The 20,871-nt window shown below is 42.9% G+C and overlaps 1 protein-coding gene across 1 annotated transcript in view; it reads left to right on the top strand.

Moving 5' to 3' along the window:
• The window catches only part of RBKS (ribokinase), an 82,912-nt gene that overhangs the window by 30,682 nt on the left and 31,359 nt on the right, over positions 1 to 20,871 (top strand). The window contains exons 5-7 of the mRNA XM_021697542.1: positions 843 to 1,007; positions 8,875 to 8,966; positions 14,171 to 14,359. Coding sequence (XP_021553217.1) covers positions 843 to 1,007; positions 8,875 to 8,966; positions 14,171 to 14,359 — 446 coding nt within the window. The remainder of the gene's footprint in view (positions 1 to 842; positions 1,008 to 8,874; positions 8,967 to 14,170; positions 14,360 to 20,871) is intronic.

Here is a 20,871-nt window from a genome sequence, read left to right as displayed (position 1 = left end):
TACAACAAAAACTAATAATGTACTGTATGTTGGCTAACTGAACATAATAAAAAAGTTTTAAAAAATAAAAATAAAATCTGCTATGTATTGTACAATTGAAGCACATCTCAATTTAGACCAGACACATTTCAAGTGCTCGAGGGCCACATGTGGCTTGGGCTCGTGACTCTCATATGGGACAGCACAGCTCTTGAGGGCTCACCTCACAGATAAAATGCACCCCAATTCTTCCCCATTTAGGTGGGATTGTTGAGAGTGGGTCCAAGTAATGAGTATATAAGATTCTTACTTCAGCTTCTGTTTGATCTGGTATTGCATAGGTCAAATATTCCTCTCTTGACCTTAGGTTATCTGGCACAATTTCCCATCTGTTAGATATTGTAAAATATGTTTTAATTTTCAGAATACCCTAAGGTACACACACGAACTGACTGCATACTACAAAGCCTTAGTTTTTAGTGTTGGGCAAGTTTACTCCTGTTCGTACACATCATTATGACATCTGTCATTTTGGATTTGGATCTTTACCACATACTCTGTACCAGTCATTTTTAACTATGTTATATATCATTTTCCAGCTAGTGTCCTTTGTATATAAGAATATTGGTAGGGGAATTATGTTTTAGATTTTACTCAAAATTATCAGAATAATATTAAACCTACAGAGCAGGGATATTGTAAAAGAAGATAAAGTAGGAATATAGAATTTCACCGGAATCACCTAGAAATGTCAAAATTAAGACTTAAAACACATTTAGCATTATAACTTTGTAAGGGTGATTGTAACATTGCAGAATATCATCTCTTGGTTTTTAACATAAATATGCGGAAATTCTTTATAGGCCAGAATATCATCGTTATAGTGGCTGGAGCAAATTTACTTTTGAATACTGAAGACCTGAGGGAAGCAGCCAGGACCATTAGCAGAGCCAAAGTCATGATCTGCCAGTTAGAAATAACTCCAGAAACGTCTTTGGAAGCCCTGACAATGGCCCACAGCAATGGAGGTGATTTTACATATTTGTTATTCTTCCTACAAAAGTTTTTATCACTGTTATAGTGAAAGGTAGCCTTTCAAGTTAAGCAAAGCAGTACTTTCCCTGGAGTAAAATATGCTTTCTCCCACCTGTGAGATTCACGGTCTTCTTGTAGTTCTTGATAGTGTGAGAAAAGCTTACAAATAGGGTAAAAAAATAACCTGAGTAGCACTACTGATATCCCGCAATATAAATCCTCAATCTAGTTAGCAGAAATAATACAAGTAGTTACTAGAAACTCAGAAGCAGCCCAGGGCCCAACAATAGAATGATGGCTTTCCCAGGAAGCAGAGGCCAAGCTGCATGTCATGTATCATGACGGCCCAGGTGGGTCTGTTTTGATAAATGTATCTAGGAATTGAAAATTAGCTCTTTCTCCTTTTTGTAATACTCCATCTCTGCTCTGTAAACAACAAAAGATTATTTATATGTAGTATTTTCTATGTTGTCAACGTCCTTTAAGCAGTGAGTTGGTTCTGTTTGACCTTCTATATTGGAAATTTTCAAACATACAAAGGCAGGCAGAATTGCATAGTAAAACCCTTCACCCAGCATCAACAGTTATCAGCACATGGCTAAGGTTGATTTCCCTGTCATCCCACTCACTCCCCACTTCCGCCTCAGCAAATCACAAACTCTTTAAAAATCCAAATAGTTTCTTTGTGTTTGTTTCTTGCTCACCCTTGACTCCTGGGCAAAGCATCTTTTGAGTTAGAATCCCATTTCCGTTCCTTTTTAGCTTTGCGGTCTCTCCAGAATTATCCGACGTTTCTGAGCCTTGTTTGTTAAATGCATATAGAAATACTTCCCTACAGAATTGTTCTTCTAAGAATGAAACAAAATAAAATATGATGGGGTGCCTGGGTGGCTCATTTGGTTAAGCGACTGCCTTCGGCTCAGGTCATGATCCTGGAGTCCCGGGATCGAGTCCCATATCGGGCTCCTTGCTTAGCAGGGGGTCTGCTTCTCCCTCTGACCCTCCCCCCTCTCATGTGCTCTCTCTCTCTCTCATTCTCTCTCTCAAATAAATAAATAAAATCTTAAAAAAAATAAAATAAAATAAAATAAAATATGATGCTGAGCATGATGTAATAAATCTCAATAAATCCCAAATTTCTTCTCCATTTCACTTCTCTCTTTAAATTTAAATTAGGGTAATATCTGGATCGCAGCACCATTTGGTCAAAAAAAATCAAAAGCGAAAGTTGCCACTCTAAAACAATGGCTTCCTTTTGATATTGCAACTGTAGTTCTGTGACTTAAGAGAGAGAACCTCTGGGGCGCCTGGGTGGCTCAGTCGTTAAGCGTCTGCCTTCGGCTCAGGTCGTGATCCCAGGGTCCTGGGATCAAGCCCTGCATCGGGCTCTCTGTTCAGCAGGGAGCCTGCTTCTCCCTCTCCCTCTGCCTGCTGCTTCCCCTGCTTGTGCTCTCTCTATCTCTCTGTCAAATAAATAAAATCTTTAAAAAGAGAGAGAGAGAGAGAACCTCTTTGACTTTTCCACATAAAACTTTTTGTCAAGATACAAAACTAAAAAGAGAGAAGAAAAAGAACTATGTGTGTGTGTGTGTGTGTTTGTATAAGTGATTTCTTCCAAAGTCTACGGCGTTCTACATAGCAATGAAAGTAAGTTACTTGAAATGATTTTGTAGAGAATTTTTAAATGTATGTCGGGATTTAACAAATTTTCCTCCTGGCAAAACAACGTGCCATGGCAAATCCTCACTGACAGTTAATGTATTTTTAATGGACTCGAAGCTGTCAGAAAGCATTCGAAGCCAAAACCCATTTGGTTACATTTCTCAGAGTGTCACACATAGAGTCTAATGTTACGGTAAGCATTGCCTGCGCTGCACTCCTTTGAATTGAGCGACGTGAATACAACGTGCCACTTCATTCTCGCTCCTGTCTTGCCTTCTATTGGTCAGGGCATATTCTCATCTAACTACTTTTCCTACTCTCCCTTGCTTCTCAGAGATCACTGTTGCCTCTGTCCTAGTCTAGTTACATGTTAACTACCCAGCCTGTGGAGGAGAGAATGGTACAGCCACTGCAGGTGAGGCTAGAGCTGTCCCAATGGGCAGACAGCCTGGCCTCGGGCTGTCATTTGGGTGTGTCCAAAAATGCTTCCTCCATCACCTGCCAGGCAGCTCTGCCAGGCGAGGAGCTGGAGGACCTGGGGCATCAGGAATTGGCGGGGTATGGGGCGCCTGGATGGCCCAGTTGGTGAAGCATCTGACTCTTGATCTCAGCTCAGGTCTTGAACTCACGGTCGTGAATTCAAGCCCTTCATTAAAAAAAGGGGGGGGTTGGGAGGGAATGGGCAGGGGTAGTGATGGTAAGCCAAAGAGCACTAGCCGACGTCATGCTTTTACTAAGAGCCAGCATGTCTCAGTATGAATTCCATGTACTTTCATATATATTTGATCCTTAGAAAAACCTTATGACAAAGATATGGCAGGCATTATTCTCCCAAATTGAAGGTAGGAAGATAGACTTGGTGAGTTTAAGTAATTAGCTCAACCAAGGTCATTGTAGAAACCCAGATTTCAGAGGCCAAGACCCAAGTTATGTGTTCTAGAACACATTTTAAAGAAACTGCCACATCCCATTGACTCCAAGGAACTGAGCCTTTATGAAGAAAAGTAAAATCCACGAACTGTAACACTGTTCAACATGTAGCCTCAGCTTCGAGTGTTTTTGCTGCTCATTCCTCGGAGACGCTAGAGTGCTTTCTACAACGCGTCCCTTACCCGCTCCCATAAAACACACGCACGCTGCACACACATGCACACGTACTCTGCTGACCAGAACTCAGCTGGTCCTCACTTGGTAGTAACCAGCCAGAAGCAGCTTAGATTCTATACCATGAGTGTGTGTATGTGAGAACTTACTGTGTTTTCATTCTCATGTCAGAGAAGACTGATACAATGAAGGGAGCACTGGTTTGAGAGTCATGAAGTTTGGCTTTGAATTCAGAATCCATCCCTTAGTAAATGGGGGACCACACGCAAGTCAGTTCTTCGCTCTGGGCCTCTGTGAAACAAGAGAACTGGTCTGAGAGCTCTCCCAGCTGCTTCATATCAGGATGTATGAATGGACTGATCACAGAGCAGAGCAGACAACGCTTAGAGATGTGTTGAGCACTGCGTGTCCTGTCCATTGCCCCGCGAGACTTGTTTCCTGTGATAACCAGCAGTATTCCATCTTCAAGAAGGTGGTAAAGTCCCCCTCCTCCTCCTCTGTGGGTTTATTATCACAGCTCCCTTATCTGTCCTTCTTACAAGTAATGAATTCTGAGTTAAACACATTGTATGACTGAATTATATATAGTTGTTAAAATATAGAGGGAAAAGACACCCCCCCATCTTTGAACATACGGTTTCAGAACTCTCTCGTCTTCACCTAAAGGAAAGCATTGGTTTTAAAGGGACAGCACGTGCAACATCAGAAATGAACCAGTGGCCCTCGACGGCCCCCTCCTCTCTAGGTCATGATGCTCTGAGGCAGGCCCACCGCAGGGCTGGTGCTGCAGCTGCTTGTGATGAAATTATGCATGTCGGGTCTGGTGTTTATATCCATTTCAAAGCAAATGGAACACTACAGGAACAATTATAAATAATTGACATTGTAAGATCACCAAGATTAAATTCTAGGTAGGATACAAAATATCTTTTAATGACACTTTAGTCCTTGTCCATTTGGCAAACCAAACTTCTTGGCTGGCCACCTTGACTTTCACGGTGACGTTGTCCAGCCCATGGCCCAAGTTTGTGGAGTGTTTCTGCTGCTCACTCAACTCACAGAAAACAACCCCTCGAGGGAGACCGCCAAGCCAGCATTTTGGTTACCCCAGCCTTTCCATGGTTTCACTTAGGGTGACTTTCTTCCTGTTTCTCTGAGCTAATTATTAGAGCCTTCTTAACTGTCCGGCTCCTGCCCTGCATGGTGACACTATTCTGAGCTTCCACCTCATTTTCCTGGCTCTGCACCTCCGCAGCTGCCCTCAGAGGCCTCCCCAGTTCCTCACTGACGCTCTTGTGCCGGCTGTTGGCGTGCTGTGAAGACCACCAGGAGTTTAGCCCCGTCTGCCATTGTCATGAATAATAATTATGTTGGGTGCTGTCAGTCATTCTGCAGCTCCAAGTTACTCCATGGTGCCACTTATGACTCTGTTTTTACATGATTCCAGGATGATATCATTTTTTCCCACCATATCTATCACAAATGTGCATTCTTCTTTGATTAGCGTTATCTACTCATTCTTCACATTTTTTTTAACCAGGGTAAAGTGTTTATGCTTATTTATGGCGGCATGAGCCAAAGAAGAGTCCTTTCTTTATAGCAGTTTCATTTTCCCCTAAATTTAGTTACTAGTCAGACTCTAAGCTTTTGCATCCAGCCTATTACTGTCCGGCATTGGTCAGAATGCTTTCCTTCAATAAAATACAAGCAAATAAGATTTGACTGATTTTTATACAATGTTTATGGTCAAATTAAATTGTAGGATTTCTCATTCCAGCAACTCTTTTTATTGCTTAAAATTCAGTGTAACTGTTTCTTTAAAATGTGTTTTTATTGTGGAAAATTTCAAATATATATGGACATACAGAGAATAGGACAGTAAACCCACATATTCTATCGTTTAGCCTCAATAATTCTCAACATGTGGCCAATCCTGTTGCATTTACACCCCAGCTCACTACTCCCCACCCCCTCGCACTGCAACCTTGGGTTATATTCAGAAGCACCAGCCAGACATTAATATCATTTCATTCACAATGTACTTGGTTTTTGATGTAAGGTGTTATACATGTTTTAAGAATGCTGTCTCTGCCTGGTGTATACCAGGTAATCTGTGGTCAGATTGGTTCCCATCACCCTTTAGAACTAATCCCTTATTAGTTTAGGAAGTAACCTCTCAAGACTTTTTCTCTTTTGTGCAAGTGTAAAAATGTAAATACACATATATTTATGCTTTGTTTTATTAAAAAAAAAGGGGGTCATACTGTAGTTTTTATTACAAAACCTCCTTTTTTCGCTTACAAATTATAGAAATCTTTCTGTGACGAAACAGAGATCTGCTTCATTCTTTCTAACAGCAGCCGAGTATTCCATTAGAGGTATTTTTTTTTTCCTAACCAGTCCTGTCTGTTGAAGCTTAGGTTTCTTTTTGGTTTTTTTCTGTTAAAGCAGAGCTGAATATCACTGGACCTCATTTTTGCATGCCTGTGTATTTCTGTAGGATAGGTTTGAAAAAGGAATTGCTGGATCAGAAGATCTTTTGAGATAAAATGGAACTTTTATAAGAATGGCTCAGTGCTGGGGCGCCTGGGTGGCTCAGTCGTTAAGCATCTGCCTTCGGCTCAGGTCATGAATCCAGGGTCCTGGGATGGAGGCTCACATGGGGCTCCCCGCTCAGCGGAGAGTCTGCTTTTTCTCTCTCCCTCTGCCCCCGCCCCCCCGCTCGTGCTCTCTCTCTCTCAAATAAATAAAATCTTTTTAAAAATTTAAAAAAAAAAAAAAGAATGGCTCAATGCCGTTGTTCCATACTGGTAGCTTGCTCTACCCTGTGCTCAAATGCCTTTGCATGCAGATTTGGAGATCACAATACATGAGCACTGCTTTTTCTTTTTTTTTTTTTTTTTTTTTTTTGGTTTTTTTTAAGATTTTATTTATTCATTTGAGACACAGAGTTAGAGAGAGAGCATGAGCAGGGGGAGAGGCAGAGGCAGAGGGAGAGGGAGAAGCAGGCTCCCCGCTGAGCCAGGAGCCCGACGTGGGGCTCGATCCCAGGACCCTGGGATCACGACCTGAGCCGAAGGCAGACGCTTAACCATCTGAGCCACCCAGGCGCCCCGAGCACTGCTTTTTCAATTCACCGTTTGAGGAAAATAGGGAGCCATGTATTTGTCCTGGAACCATAAAAAGTAAATGGATGTGTTGCAATGCTGGGCATTGAGGGCCTTTATGCATAATTGACATCTCTAAGACCTTGCAAAAGCGGGAACACCAATGAGAGAGACTGTTGCCAGGCTACGAATTCCAACAGAAGGCAAAAGAGATGGATGGACAGGCAGGGGTGTCGGGCTGTGTGTGAAGGACAGTTAATAACAGTAATAATCCCTTACGTTTGTACAACACTCTACAGTTTACACAGGGCTTTTACACCCGTTTTCTAATTTAAGCTGCACAGTAACCTATACAAAAATATGAGCAGCCAAAAATATACCATAGAATTTCTGTGGGTGGACATTCTGGATTCTAAAATAATGAAAATGGGGGCATCGTGTTACCTGTAAACCACTGGACAAGACCCACTGGCCAAACCAAAATGCGAAGACTAACGAAGGTGTAGAGGCAAACTAGCCTCACCAGGCGGAAGTAGTGGGCAGTTTCCATCAGCCACGTGCTGATGAGCATCTCCCCAAGAGGCTCAGTGCCGCAAGAACTGCGGAAGACTCACTTGGGGAACTCATACGTGCACGTGTTCCCCAAGAGATTCTGATCAGTGGGCTTGAGGTGGAGCCCAAAAGTCATGCACTTTAATGAGCTCTCCTAGTGATGCTGATGTGCACCTAAGCTTGGGAGGCACTGTTCTGGAAGGGTCTTTGAGAACTACAGCTAGAAGATTTGACTCTCTGGGTCTATAGTAGATTGGGGTCACTAAACACATAAATCAATGGACCTGGGTAGAGGAAAAGAAGACCAACCAATCTAGTTGGGTCCTCTGGTGGATGAGTGAATGTTTTGACAAAGGGGGAGCTTCCTGTGAACGGAATCTCTAAACACTTTCAAAAAATATGTATTTACAGAGTTCCACCCCAAAGGCTGTTTTAAAATATTGTAAATTGGGATAGGGGCTTGTGCTGCTGTAAGTAGTCCTGGTCTAGAGAGATGACCAAACACTGGACTTAAAGCTGGAGGACCCCAGATGGGAACCCAGCTTAACCATGTCCCAGTGTATGACCTTTGACCTCATCTCTCTGAAACTCACTTTTCTTCTCTGAAAAATGTAAAAATTCTTCTGACACTGTAATGCTGTGACATTCTCATTTTCCCTGTCTCTGCTATCGCCATCCTTCCTTCTCTTGTAGGCTCATAGTCTGAGCTAGCCCTCAGCCTCAGATTGAATTTCTCCTCCTTTCTCAAGCTTTCCTTTATGTTCCCGGATTGCCAAGAACGTAAGCTTCTGTGAAAAGTGTATGTTTGGAGCGCCTGGCTGGTTCAGTTGGTGGAGCATGCGACTCTTGATCTTGGGATTGTGGGTTCGGGCCCCACCTTCAGTGTAGAGATTACTTAAAAATAAATTCTTAAAGTCTATGTTTGCATGAGTAATCGTGATATATTTGGAAGTCATGCATAGGTGTTCAGAACCTACGTATGTACATGAGCTTCCTACATCCTGTTCTTACCAGGAAATTTTTTACTTCTTCATTATTTCTTTCCTAACATCTCTTTTTTTCTTTCCTGAAAAATGGATTTATGAACAAAAATGTTCACACCAGCCTGAATGTTCACATTCATACATGTCCTTTCATGCCACAGCATTTAAAATTTTCTTTAATGTTGTTGGCCTTTGCCATAACTTTGTAATCACCTTGGTTGTAATACTGTCGCTTGCCCTTGAAGTTGAAATGTTGTAAAGTGAAAAATGGAGCAAATAGAAATAAGAAGGGGCTGGTACTAGGTCACCATGGAGATTGAGATTTCAGACTTTTCTAAGTTGATTTTTCATCTAATAGGGAAAATGGCTGCACAAGGGGATTTCCCTTAGTGACTGTAAGCGCACCATGTTAAAAATGGTGACCACTGAACCCCCTTTCCATTCCTTTACAGTGAAAACATTGTTCAATCCAGCTCCTGCTATTGCTGACCTGGACCCTCGCTTCTACAGACTCTCAGATGTGTTCTGCTGCAATGAAACTGAGGTAAGGATGGAACGTTTTACTCATTCCATAAGAAGCCAAAGACTTTCATGCAAGTGGGTAAAGGAAAGAGGCGGGACTAACCACGTCAGCTTGGTTGCATGTAAATTCCTGGACCCAGTGAAAACAATTTTCACTAACTGGGGTGTGGAGAAAAGGAAATTAGTGAGTCCTAGGGGGAAAACAAAAAGATTCTCTGAGTCATCTCCATAATCTGGCACTTATCAAACCTCAGCTAATTTTAGTCCTCTCCCTGCCTTCACACTATTGGAGGTTTGTTTTCTTCTTTAATTCTACATTCTATGGACTAATTAGTATTAGAGTTGCTAGATTTAGCAAATAAAAATATAGGATGCCCAGTTAAATTTGAATTTCAGATAAATAGCAAATAATATATTAAATGTACTTGTACTATGAAATGATATTTATCTGAAATTCAAATTCAGCTGGTCCAACAACCCTAAGTAATATATAACCCCTGGAGCATTTGCCACCTTCTCTTGTGAAGACCCTGTGACCACAGGGGTGGACAGGGGTGCTCCATTGATGCCACGGGAAGGACCTCGGGGGCCCCTCTGTTAGGAGAGGGCCCTCTCAGTCCATCTGAGGATCATAATGGATAGAGCTGCATAAGATATCTACCAATACATTCAGATTGTGCCATTCATTCTGAAGCATTTTAGGAAGAAAATTTCAGTATTGCTCCCTTTCTTGGCCAGACAGTTTTAGACCAGAGCTCTCTCTCAACATTGGGAGGCAGGACATATGATACAATGCAACATACAGAGAGAGAAAGTTAGTAATTAAAGAACTATAATAGTGTAGGAGGGTTCCCCTTTCTCCACATCCCCGCCAACATCTGTCGTTTCCTATTGGGTTAGCCTGGTGATGGGTATTAAAGAGGGCACGTTCTGCATGGAGCACTGGGTGTTATACGCAAACAATGAATCATGGAACACTACATCAAAAACTAATGATGTAATGTATGGTGACTAACATAACATAATAAAATAAAATAAAATAAAATAAATAAATAAATAAAAAATAAAAGAACTGTAATAGTAATTGTCCATGTGGGTCAAAGACTGAATGGATGTTTCTAGGATTTCCTGACCTGCCTTTTTGTTGTCTCTCAGAACAGAAGTAAACGAAAAGGAAGACTGCCACAAGGAAACTGATTTTAACAAATCACAATAGGCTATACAATATTTTGGGGCAACCACCATGGCCAGGCCTTGTGCCAGGAGAAAGGGATTGTGGGAAATAGTAACCATTTCCCAATAAGAAGTGCGATTACCCCCCACTGCCACCTGATTTGCCTACTACATACTTGCAGAGTCCTATATTTGTTCTTCAAACACTCATCACAGCTCAAATTACTTATTATTTCAAAGTCACGCAGTATCCCTTCTGGCCCATTCTATTGATTGATGCAGGAAAGTCTGCCCTTGCGCCCCACCTCTCAATAGAAGATTGTCCTTGTCACAGTGTGAAAAGAGCATCTACGATGTGATATACATTGATGGAGTTATCTTTGGAAATTACCATCTGTTATATTGTACCTAGCATATAGTTGGCACCTAGTAAGTGCTTTTTGAATGAATGAACAAATGAACAAACTTTGGTCTTTAAGAAAATTTAATGTTCTTGTGGAGGACTTCTAATCATGATAATAATGTAAATTCATGCTTTAAGATACCCTCTCTGGGGGCACCTGGGTGGCTTAGTTGGTTAGGCATCCGATTCTTGATTTTGGCTCAGGTCATGATCTCAGGGTCATGAGATAGAGTCTGGCATCTGACTCGGGCTCTGCTAGGCATGGAGCCTGCTTAAGATTCTCTCTCTCCCTCTCCCTTTCCCCACCCCACTGCTCTCTCTCTAAAAAAAAAAAAAGAAAGAAAGAAAGAAAGAAGAAAAAAAAACCTCTCTCTGCTCCATACACAAACCATTAATATATAAATATACAAGAAACAATGAAAAGATACTCACAAGCTCAGAAATAAGATAACTCCACGAGCAGAAAGGGAACAGAATCCTAGAGCATTCAGCCCTGAGTGTGCTAGAAGCAGGCATAGGTGGTAGGGACCTCCAATGGGTCATGGGCGCTAAAAATGTGCCCCTCGGGGGAGACTGGAGCAGTGCCCACTGCTGGACCCTGGAGATGCTGGGCTGAGGCTCCCCTGCTAACCAAAAAAGTGGAGGAAGCTGCTAGGCCTGCTACCTGAGACTACAGCAGTATGTAAAGCTACCCAAGCTGAGGAGACAGGACAGAGGTCCTGCCTGTGATCAGGAAGGAATCAAGCCAACTGCTAACTTGGTGACCAGGAATATGACTAGGTTGGCAGTATCACTGGTAACAGCAGAACAGGAACTCCATACTGCCGACATAACACCTGGCTCTGGTTTAGAGACCCTCAGGGGCCTGATGGATGCAACTACGAAACCACTGGAAAGGCAGGGATAAGCCTCGTGGGAGCTGAAGCGTGGGATTCCCCAACTCACAGAGAGCAACGTGAGCCTGCAAATGAAGAAACCTAATGCTCAAGAGTTATCCAACAAAATCAATGGTCTAACGTGAATGAAACTCAAATAATGAAACAATGCAAAAAAGACTTTAAATATTGAGATTCTCATTCATTAAAAAAATAGAAAGTTAAGTGTGAAAGAGAAACGGGATCAAAGCAACGATATGTGAATCTAAAAACCAATCAATTAGAAATCTTGAAAATGAAAAAACACCTTTGAAATATTTCTATAAAACACTCATTAGGAAGATAAACATTAGACTGGAATGAAGAATTGGTGAATTGAAAGAGAATTCATCAATTCACAAACAAGTGAAAAACTCAATTCACCTAGAAAGTATCACAGAAAGAATTTTTTTAAATATTAAGGAGGAATTTAGAGAAATGAAATATAGCTCGAGCGGCTCTCACATACATCTAATTGGAATGAAAGAAGAAGAGAAAGGAGGGAACTGGAGAAAAGCAATATTAGAGGAAAAACTGCAAGGTGTTGTCTAGAACTGAGGAAGAGCATGAGTCCTCAGATCAAAAGTGTATTAAAAGTACCACCTGGGGCGCCTGGGTGGCTCAGTAGGTTGGGCGCCCGACTCTTGATTTTGGCTCAGGTCATGATCTCGGGGTCATGGGATCAGGCCCCGCCATCAGGCTCCACACTCAGCACAGACTCTGCTCCTCCCCCTGCTCATGCTTTCTCGCTCCCGCTTACTCTCCCTCTCGCTCTCAAACAAATAAGTAAAATCTTTTTTTAAAAAAATTATCACCTGAGATAAATGGATATAACTCTCTAACAACATACATTTTAATGGAACTTTGTGAAATGAAACATAAAGACAAAAATATTTTTAAACAGCCAGAGGAAAAAAGATTACATATAAGTGGTAAGAATATCCAATACTTCGTTGCTTGTAAAAGGGGAAAATGGAAAAATTGATGTCCATGAAAAGGAGAGTAGATTTTTTTTAACCTGTAGTATATTTGCAATATATTTGTAGTGAATGGAATACTGTGCAGTTCAACAGAAGAAGAGCTCCTCATATCAGCACAAATGAAATTATATTTAAGGGAAGAAGCGTATTGCCAAATAATATCTATGAAAAACATGATTTACCTCCTTTAAAGAGAAATATCTGAAGCAAATAAAGTTAACACATAAAGATTTATTAAAAGCAGGTGGTAGGTACATGGGTGTTGCATTATCTTTTACGTTCAGGATCCTTTCATCAAAGAATAGTTTTTTAACAGGTTTTTAGAAACCACAAGAATTCAGTGTTTCTGAAAATAGACCATCTCACCCCACAGATGTAAGCATTCTCAATAATGAAGATCAGTAGAAAACTTACGAAAAGAAAACAGAAGGTGGCCTCAGGGCACAGCCAACTCAGACAGAAAGGGTCTGTGGAAAAGACTGTTCGGGAGGGACACATGGTCAAGTTAATGAAACCTTTGCTGCTGGGGAAGACCAAAGCCCAGAAGGAGCAGACATTGTGGGGTGACTTCTAGGCCCCAGGAAGGGTTAATCTGGGCATGTTCAGAGCAGGCACAGGAAGAGACAGACCCTTTCTTAGGAAGAAATGGGATACAGAAAAGACAGAATTTGCTTATAAACCCTTTGAGTCAAAAAGTATCCTATAATTCATCTAGTCCAGTAATTTTGCAGCCATTAATTTCAGGACCAGAGAGGTTCCCCAGAGGTGCTCGAGGGGTGCCTAGGGGATGAGGAAGTAGGGCTACAGTCCTTCACCCCTACTTCAGCCAGAGCCCTTTCTACACTCTGGGAGAGAACTGTGGTCCTGTGCAGGCCCCTCATTGTACAGACTGTATATGACATGGGGAAAGTTCCAGAGTCAGTAAGTAGCGGACATCTAAATGTCAGCACGTTGCTCTCTCGCGACACATCAGGCCTCTCCTACCCTGCTTCCATCTTCTTGAGCAAAAACAAACACAAGAAATGGGTGTTGTGCAAACGTGGAAAGCTGTGACTAGTAATAAGAGAAGGGCATTATGGCCCAAGAGGGGGCCTAGAAGAATTACGGCCTTAGGTGTGAAATTTACAGACATGATTTATATCAAAATCATTGTCAGCGGCCCCTCCCTTTTCTCCTGTCTTCCCTCCCCTCTTCCTTTCTTCTGTAGAATTCTTTGTTCCCTCTAACTCTTTTTGAGGAAAATGATCACACATACACACAGAAAAAGCTGGAAGAACAATACAATGAATAGTCACATACTGTCCACCCAGATGGTTGTTAACATTTGCTATGTTGCTTCCTCTCTCCCCTGTGTGTGTTTCTTTTTGTTTTTGTTGAATCGTTTCAGAGTAAGTTGCAGATTACATGATACCTGACTCCTAACTACTTCAGCACACATCTCCTAAGAGGAGCCACGATACCATGATCACACTTAAGAAAAATGTTAATAACTCTGTTCTGTCTTCTAACATCCAGGCCACATTCAAATTTCCCCAGTTGTCCCAAGAATGTCCTTGAGAGCTCATTTTTGTTGTCATTGTTATTGGCTTTTTATTTCTTTCCCTGGGCCAGTATGCATCAGAGTTCCCCCCCCCCCCCCCGGCATTGGTTGTTACGCAAAAGAAGGGAGACATTTTCTAGAAAAACAAATCTAATCTGGAAGTGGACCCAGGTTACTATTCTCACTGCTGTTTCCTCTCACTTGTCTGTATCCCAGGCTGAGATCCTAACTGGCCTGGCGGTCGGCAGCCCTGCAGACGCGGGGCAGGCTGCACAGATGCTCGTGGAAAGGGGCTGCCACGTGGTCATCGTCACCTTAGGTGCTGAAGGATGTGTGATGCTGTCAGAGACAGAAGCCGTGCCAAAGCACATTCCCACCGAGAAAGTCAAGGCTGTGGATACCACGGTAGGTTTTAAAATTTCAGAATCATGTCTGCCCCCTTGAAAAATCATCATTTAGGGGCGCCTGGGTGGCTCAGTTGGTTAAGCGCCTGCCTTCGGCTCAGGTCATGATCCTGGAGTCCCTGGATCGAGTCCCGCATCGGGCTCCCTGCTCGGCAGGGAGCCTGCTTCTCCCTCTGACCCTCCCCCTCTCATGCTCTCTCTCTGTCTCTCATTCTCACTCTCAAATAACTAAATAAAATCTTTAAAAAAAAAATCATCATTTAGTAACAAAGATCCTGCACCTGAATTTTTGGATCATGAGGTAAGAGCCCGAGGAGGTGATAGGGTAGAAGAGAAGAAAAACCAGGTGGGAGGACTAGATCTTAATCCTTCCCTAACCAGCTGGGGGACTTTATTCAAGTCACTTAACCTCTCTGAGCCTCAGTTTCTTCATCCATAATATCAGAATATCAGTAGCATTATACCTGTATTACCTATATTCATTCATTGATTGATTCAAAAAACACGTACTGAATCCCTGTTATATGCCAGTCATCTATTGGGTGCTGGGGCTATAGTGATGAAAAGACAAAGTCTCTGTCTCATGGGGCTTAGATTGTAGACCCTATAGCGTCACTGGTTCTTAAAAGCTTCACGTGTGGAATGAAAGAGCAAGGAGCACTGGTTGGCAGAACTCATTCTTTTAGCCAACAAATAGTAACAGCTAACATTTACCACATGCTCACTGTGTCTCTTTTGCATACATCTCATACAATCTTTACAGGAGTTACAAGAGGCAGGTTACTATCCTCCTTTTACAGATTTAGAAACTTGCCCAGGACCATAATGCTAGGACGTAACAGAGCTGGGGGTTCAAAACTCAGCCCATGGACTCCAGACACCTCTTGTATAAGGCGCTGTGTTAAGAACAAGCAGGTTAAGTGGACAAGTCACAGCCCAGAATGGGATGGAAAGGAAACAAGTTAGAAAAAAAAGCTTAGGGTTCCTCTAAAACTGGGAAAATAAAAATTATTTGCTTGTGGCCTAGAATTGAGAAGAGCCGGGGGCCTGCCTGGGTGGCTCAGTTGGTGAAGCGGCCAACTCTTGATCTCAGCTCAGGTCTCGATCTCAGGGTCACGACTTCAAGCCCCGTGTTGGTCTCCACACTGGATGTGGAGCCTACTAAAAATGTTTTAAAAAAGAAGAGCTGACTAGCAAAGTATATAAATGTCAGGGACCCAAAACTAGAGTTGGAGAATAAACATTTTAGGGTTCTTATTTGTAAGAAATTAATATGTAATTATTTATAAAGTATATTTTGGTTTTTATGCTTTGAAAAGACTTTGAGATGTGGGTCATTTATCAAAAAGGAGCCTGGTGAATCTGATGAAGTTATGGGTGCGAATATGCTTTGAAAAATAGATAAGTACAAGGAATGCTTTTATAACATGAAATTACACCCTGATTGCCTTTCACAGTGTGCTTGATCAGGTATTTGATAAATTATACTTGGTGTTGTCATCCCCTTCATACAGAGTCATTTTGGAAACCATTATTTTTTTTCTATCCTGTCAAGTAGTCACCTGAATTTAAGAGGTTCCTTCCTAGTTCTGAAATTAGACTAAAACTAGTCCAGGTCCTGAATTAGAGCAGAAGAGTTTACTCTTTCTTTGCTGAAAATGATGGGTCCTGGGGGGCGCCTGGCCGGCTCAGTCAGTAGACCATGTGACTCTTGATTTCAGGGTCATGAGTTCAAGACTCACATTGGGCATAAAGCTTACTTAAGGGCACCTGGGTGGCTCAGTTGGTTAAGCATCTGCCTTCTGCACAGGTCATGATCCCAGGGTCCTGGGATCAGGCCCCGCATCGGGCTCCCTGCTCGGCGGAGAGCCTGCTTCTCCCTCTCCCTCTGTCTACTGCTCTGCCTACTTGTGCTCTCTCTCTCTATCAAATAAATAAAATCTTTAAAAATAATAATAAAATTTAAAAAATAAAGCTTACTTAAAATAAAATAAAATGCATATGATGGGCAAAAACTATACCTTAAAAATGAAGGGTCCTCATGAAGATGTCCACTTAACCTGCTTGTTCTTAACGCAGTGCCTTATACAAGAAGTGTCTGGAGTCCATGGGCTGAGTTTTGAACCCCCAGCTCTGTTACATCCTAGCATTATGGTCCTGGGCAAGTTTCTAAATCTGTAAAAGGAGGATAGTAACCTGCCTCTTGTAACTCTTGTAAAGATTATGAGATGTATGCAAAAGAGACACAGTAAAGATATGAAGATATCCCCCAAAAGAGACTCAGCCTCTGCTTCCAGTGTCTGTGTGGGTCACAGCTGCTTCTGCTCGAAAGCACCAAAGCACAACTCAGGCCTACACAGAACCAGGGATTTATTTGGTGCACCTGACTGGGAAGTCTGAAGGTGCAGCCGAATGCAGAGGTTTAGCCGCATAGTTGGAGCTTGCTCGCGCTCTCCCTGTTGGCTCTGTCTGCCTTGTGATGGCCTTTGAGCTCAGGTGGGCCCGTCCTGGGAGTGGTCCCGGGCAGCTGCCCACCCACAACGGTGCCCACCCACACCGTGCCCCATGTCACGTCCCCATCCCTGGTGTCAAATACAAATCAAAGAACTCGGGGTGCCTGGGTGGCTCAGTGGGTTAAGCGTCTGCCTTCAGCTCAGGTCATGATCCCAGGGTCCTGGGATCGAGCCCCGCATCGGGCTCCCTGCGTGGCGGAGAGCCTGCTTCTCCCTCTCCCTCTGCTTGCCGCTTTGCATATTTGTGCTCTCTCTCTCTCTGTCAAATAAATAAATAATATCTTTAAAAAAAAATCAAAGTGGATGCTGGTCAGACAGACACAAGCCCTGCCCAGCACAGAACACGTGGGTGGCGATGCACCGCTGGGGCCCAAGACCCAGTGAGGAGGAAACCAGCCACAGACATGCGCAGGTTTGAATCAGTAGTCATCCTCAGAGACATTTCGTGTTGAAGGATTGAACTTCTTAGATCACGATGGATGGCGTCTTGAGCATCTGAAATACAGATGCACGAGGAGGTTTTCACACTTTGTTGATACTGTGTTGTGCCCTTTCATTCGGTTCCTTAGCACGTGCAGTTAACGTTTTGGTTTCAAGAAAGGTGAAACCCATGGGCGCCTGGGTGGCTCAGTTGGTTAAGCAACTGCCTTCAGCTCAGGTCATGATCCTGGAGTCCTGGGATCGAGTCCCGCATCAGGCTCCCTGCTCGGCAGAGAGTCTGCTTCTCCCTCTGACCCTTCCCCCTCTCATGTGCTTTCTCTCTCTCTCATTCTCTCTCTCTCAAATAAATAAAATCTTGAAAAAAAAAAAAAAAAGAAAGGTGAAACCCAGTGGGAGCTCAGAGGAGAAACGATTACTTAATGCTTGGAGGCAGGAGGCCAAAAATGGGATCGCGAAAGATCAGGGCACTGGATTGGATCAGCAAGTGTTTTCCATCAAGGGCCAGATAGTGAAGTTTTAGGCTTCACAGCCCTTACGTATGCACGGTCTGTCACAACTACTCACCTCCACCGTGGTAGCATGAAAGCAGCCATAAACAACTCTGTATGCTATTGACATGAAGTTGGTATTGGTCTAACCTAGGTTATTTTACGTTAAGGTGTTAACTGGAATCACCAGTGCAATCACTAAGAAAATAAAACAAAACAAAACCCTAAAAGAAACAAGGGAATTACAGTGGTACCCTTAAAAATATCTATTTAACACAAAAGAAGGCAGGAATGGAGGAATAAAGAAGCTACTGGAAGATATGCTGTTGTAACCTGAGGGATAAAACTTAGAGGGAGACACGGGATCCAGGAAGCAGGTGAGGCCACTGAGGAGAGAAGTCGGGACGATGAAGGGGAGTCCCCCAGGGCCCCAGCAATGCAGTGAGCCCCTAACCAGGCTGTCCCGGTGAGAGCAGGAGAGCGGAGAGCCCTGGAGGAATGTCTCCCAGAAACAAAAACAAAAACAGGAAAGGACCAAGAAAGACACAGTGGAATATCCATGTGTTTAAATATGCCCAGAGATTTTTAGTTTTCTTGCAGAATTTGAGGGTGAAGTAGTAATTAATATGCAGAAAACTGTGGCAATGAAGAGAAGAGGCAGATTTTTGCTCTATGTCATCTGCCATCCAAGGGTTAAAGTATGATGAAGTAAATATGATCTCCGCACACCACACGGCTGTGAATACGTAGTCATAGCAGTGTAAGTGCCAATTATTGATTTATCCCAACATGGAGATTATAATCCTGTTTTGAAGATGGAAGGATACAGTGAGTGTGTGTCCGTGCACCTGGGGAGAAGAGAGCGGAATGCCCATCCTCCAGAGGTGGAAGTCAAGAGAGAATATTGGAAACTGATTTTAAGAAGCAGTAGTAGAAGCCTATAACCAGGAATTGAAGATAAATACCAGAAGAAACCGCTGAAGGAATTTTAAAGTATCTGCCTCATGGAAATGGTTCTGGAGAGAGATGGGGCATTTACTCTTTAAGCCTTATCTTTTTGCACTATATACATGGATGGCTTTGATCTTTTTCTAAAATGACAAAACACAGTGAGATACCACCTGACACCCACTAGAATGGCTACATGATAACAAGGTGTAACAAGGACATGGAGAAATCAGAACCCTCAAACAATGCTGGTAGGAAGGTAAAATGGAAATGGAAATGCTTTGGAAAACAGTCCGGAAGGGCTTCAAAAAGGTAAATTTAGAGTTACCCGGTCAGTAACTCTAAATTTAACCAGCAATTCGACTTCTAGGTATACACCCAAAAGAAATGGAAACATGTGTCCACACAAGAATTTATCCACGAATGTTTATAGCAGTATTATTCCTCACGTTCCCAAATTGGAAACAACCTGACTTTCAACAACAGATGACTGGATAAACAAATTATGGTACATACATAGAATAGAATATTATTCAGCCATAAAATGGAATACTGATACAGACTACAGCGTAGATGAACATCCAAGACATTACACTAAGTGAAAGAAGACAAACATAGGGAACGCCTGGGTGGCGCAATCGGTTAAGTGTCCAACTCTTGGTTTTAGCTCAGGTCAGGATCTCAGGGTCCTGGGATCGAGCCCCATGTCACACTCCATGCTCAGCATGGAGCCTGCTTGAGATTCTCTCTCCCGCTCTCCCTCTGCCCCTTCCACTCATGCTCTCTCTCTCTCGCCCTAAAATAAATAAAATCTTAAAAAAAGAAGACAAACATAAAAAGCCACATATTATATGTTTCCGTGTAGATGACATGTCCAGAATAGATAAACCTATAGAAACAGAGGGTAGATGGCTGGCTGCCAGCAGCTGGGAAGAGGGGGCAGGGAGATTGACTGCTAATGGGTACAGGAGTCCTTTCTGGGGCGAGGAAAATGTTCTGGAATTAGATGGTGGCGATGGGTGCACAACCTTGTGGATATACTGACAACCACTGAATTGCACACTTTTAAAGGGTGAGTTTTATGGTATGTGAATTATATCAATTTAGAAAACAAAGGTCAAACAATAATAACAAAAAGATCCATCTAGGCCCTTCACCGATGAGCAGATACTCTTGTGATAAAGAATCTTCCACTTCATAGCTCCACTGAATCTACTGAATGGGCCCTCAGCGTCCCCCCATTGGAGCGGAGGTGACACAGGAAACAAGGCTAGTTATTTTCTGGGTGTAGAATCTCCCTCAGCCTTTTTATGCTATCTTTGTCCTCTCATCCTGCACTGTCATGAAAATCCTTGCCTGTTCTGCACACCACTGTTCAGCCTCTTCATAAGTCCAATAAAGAGGAGATAATTCACATGGCGAGGCGAGGAGCTCCCAGGGAGGCATTTTCTCCAGAACAAATGGGCTCCTTCACTTTTCTGTCAGGAGGGCGTTACTCGCTCTGAGGCGGCTTATGACCTCACTTTTCTCCTCCTAATCCCTCACGATGCAGACTTTAAAAAAAAAAAAAAAAAATCATGTCGTGCCACCTAAATGTATACAATGTTTGTCAATCGCACCTCACCAGAGCTGGCCAAACTGAAATAAATAAATAAATCGGGGGTGGCATGGCCGGCGGAAACCCCTTCAGTTGGCTCCCCTTGCCCACCCGAGACAGGCAGGCTGCCCTAGAAGGAGCCATTGCCCATTCAGCATCAGTGCTCCTGCTCTATTCAGCTCGCCTCCGTGTCAGTAGTTGGCTGTATCACTTCTATTTTTACCTCCGTCTTTCCTATTGTACTACCATGAGATGGGGCAGGAGTGCAGATGTCCTCCACTCAGTTTGGGAGACATGACAGATGTGTCTCTGTGTTACCTGAATCTCAGCCTCCAAATGCCACGGCCCTCGTGTCCTCCATGCTGTCCTCCACCTGAACGTAAGGGGGCTTGGCCTTCTGGTCTCGATTGCACTAAATAATCACTCCCTAGTCAAGAGTCGCACACATTTAAGCATGGTCATATTTTAGGTTATTGTGCTAGTGTGATATATTAGAACATTAGTTATCCTTGGCCTACAAATTGAT

Source organism: Neomonachus schauinslandi, chromosome 10, assembly GCF_002201575.2.
Source record: "Neomonachus schauinslandi chromosome 10, ASM220157v2, whole genome shotgun sequence".
Classification (NCBI taxonomy): domain Eukaryota; kingdom Metazoa; phylum Chordata; class Mammalia; order Carnivora; family Phocidae; genus Neomonachus; species Neomonachus schauinslandi.
This window is presented reverse-complemented; position numbering and strand designations above follow the sequence as displayed.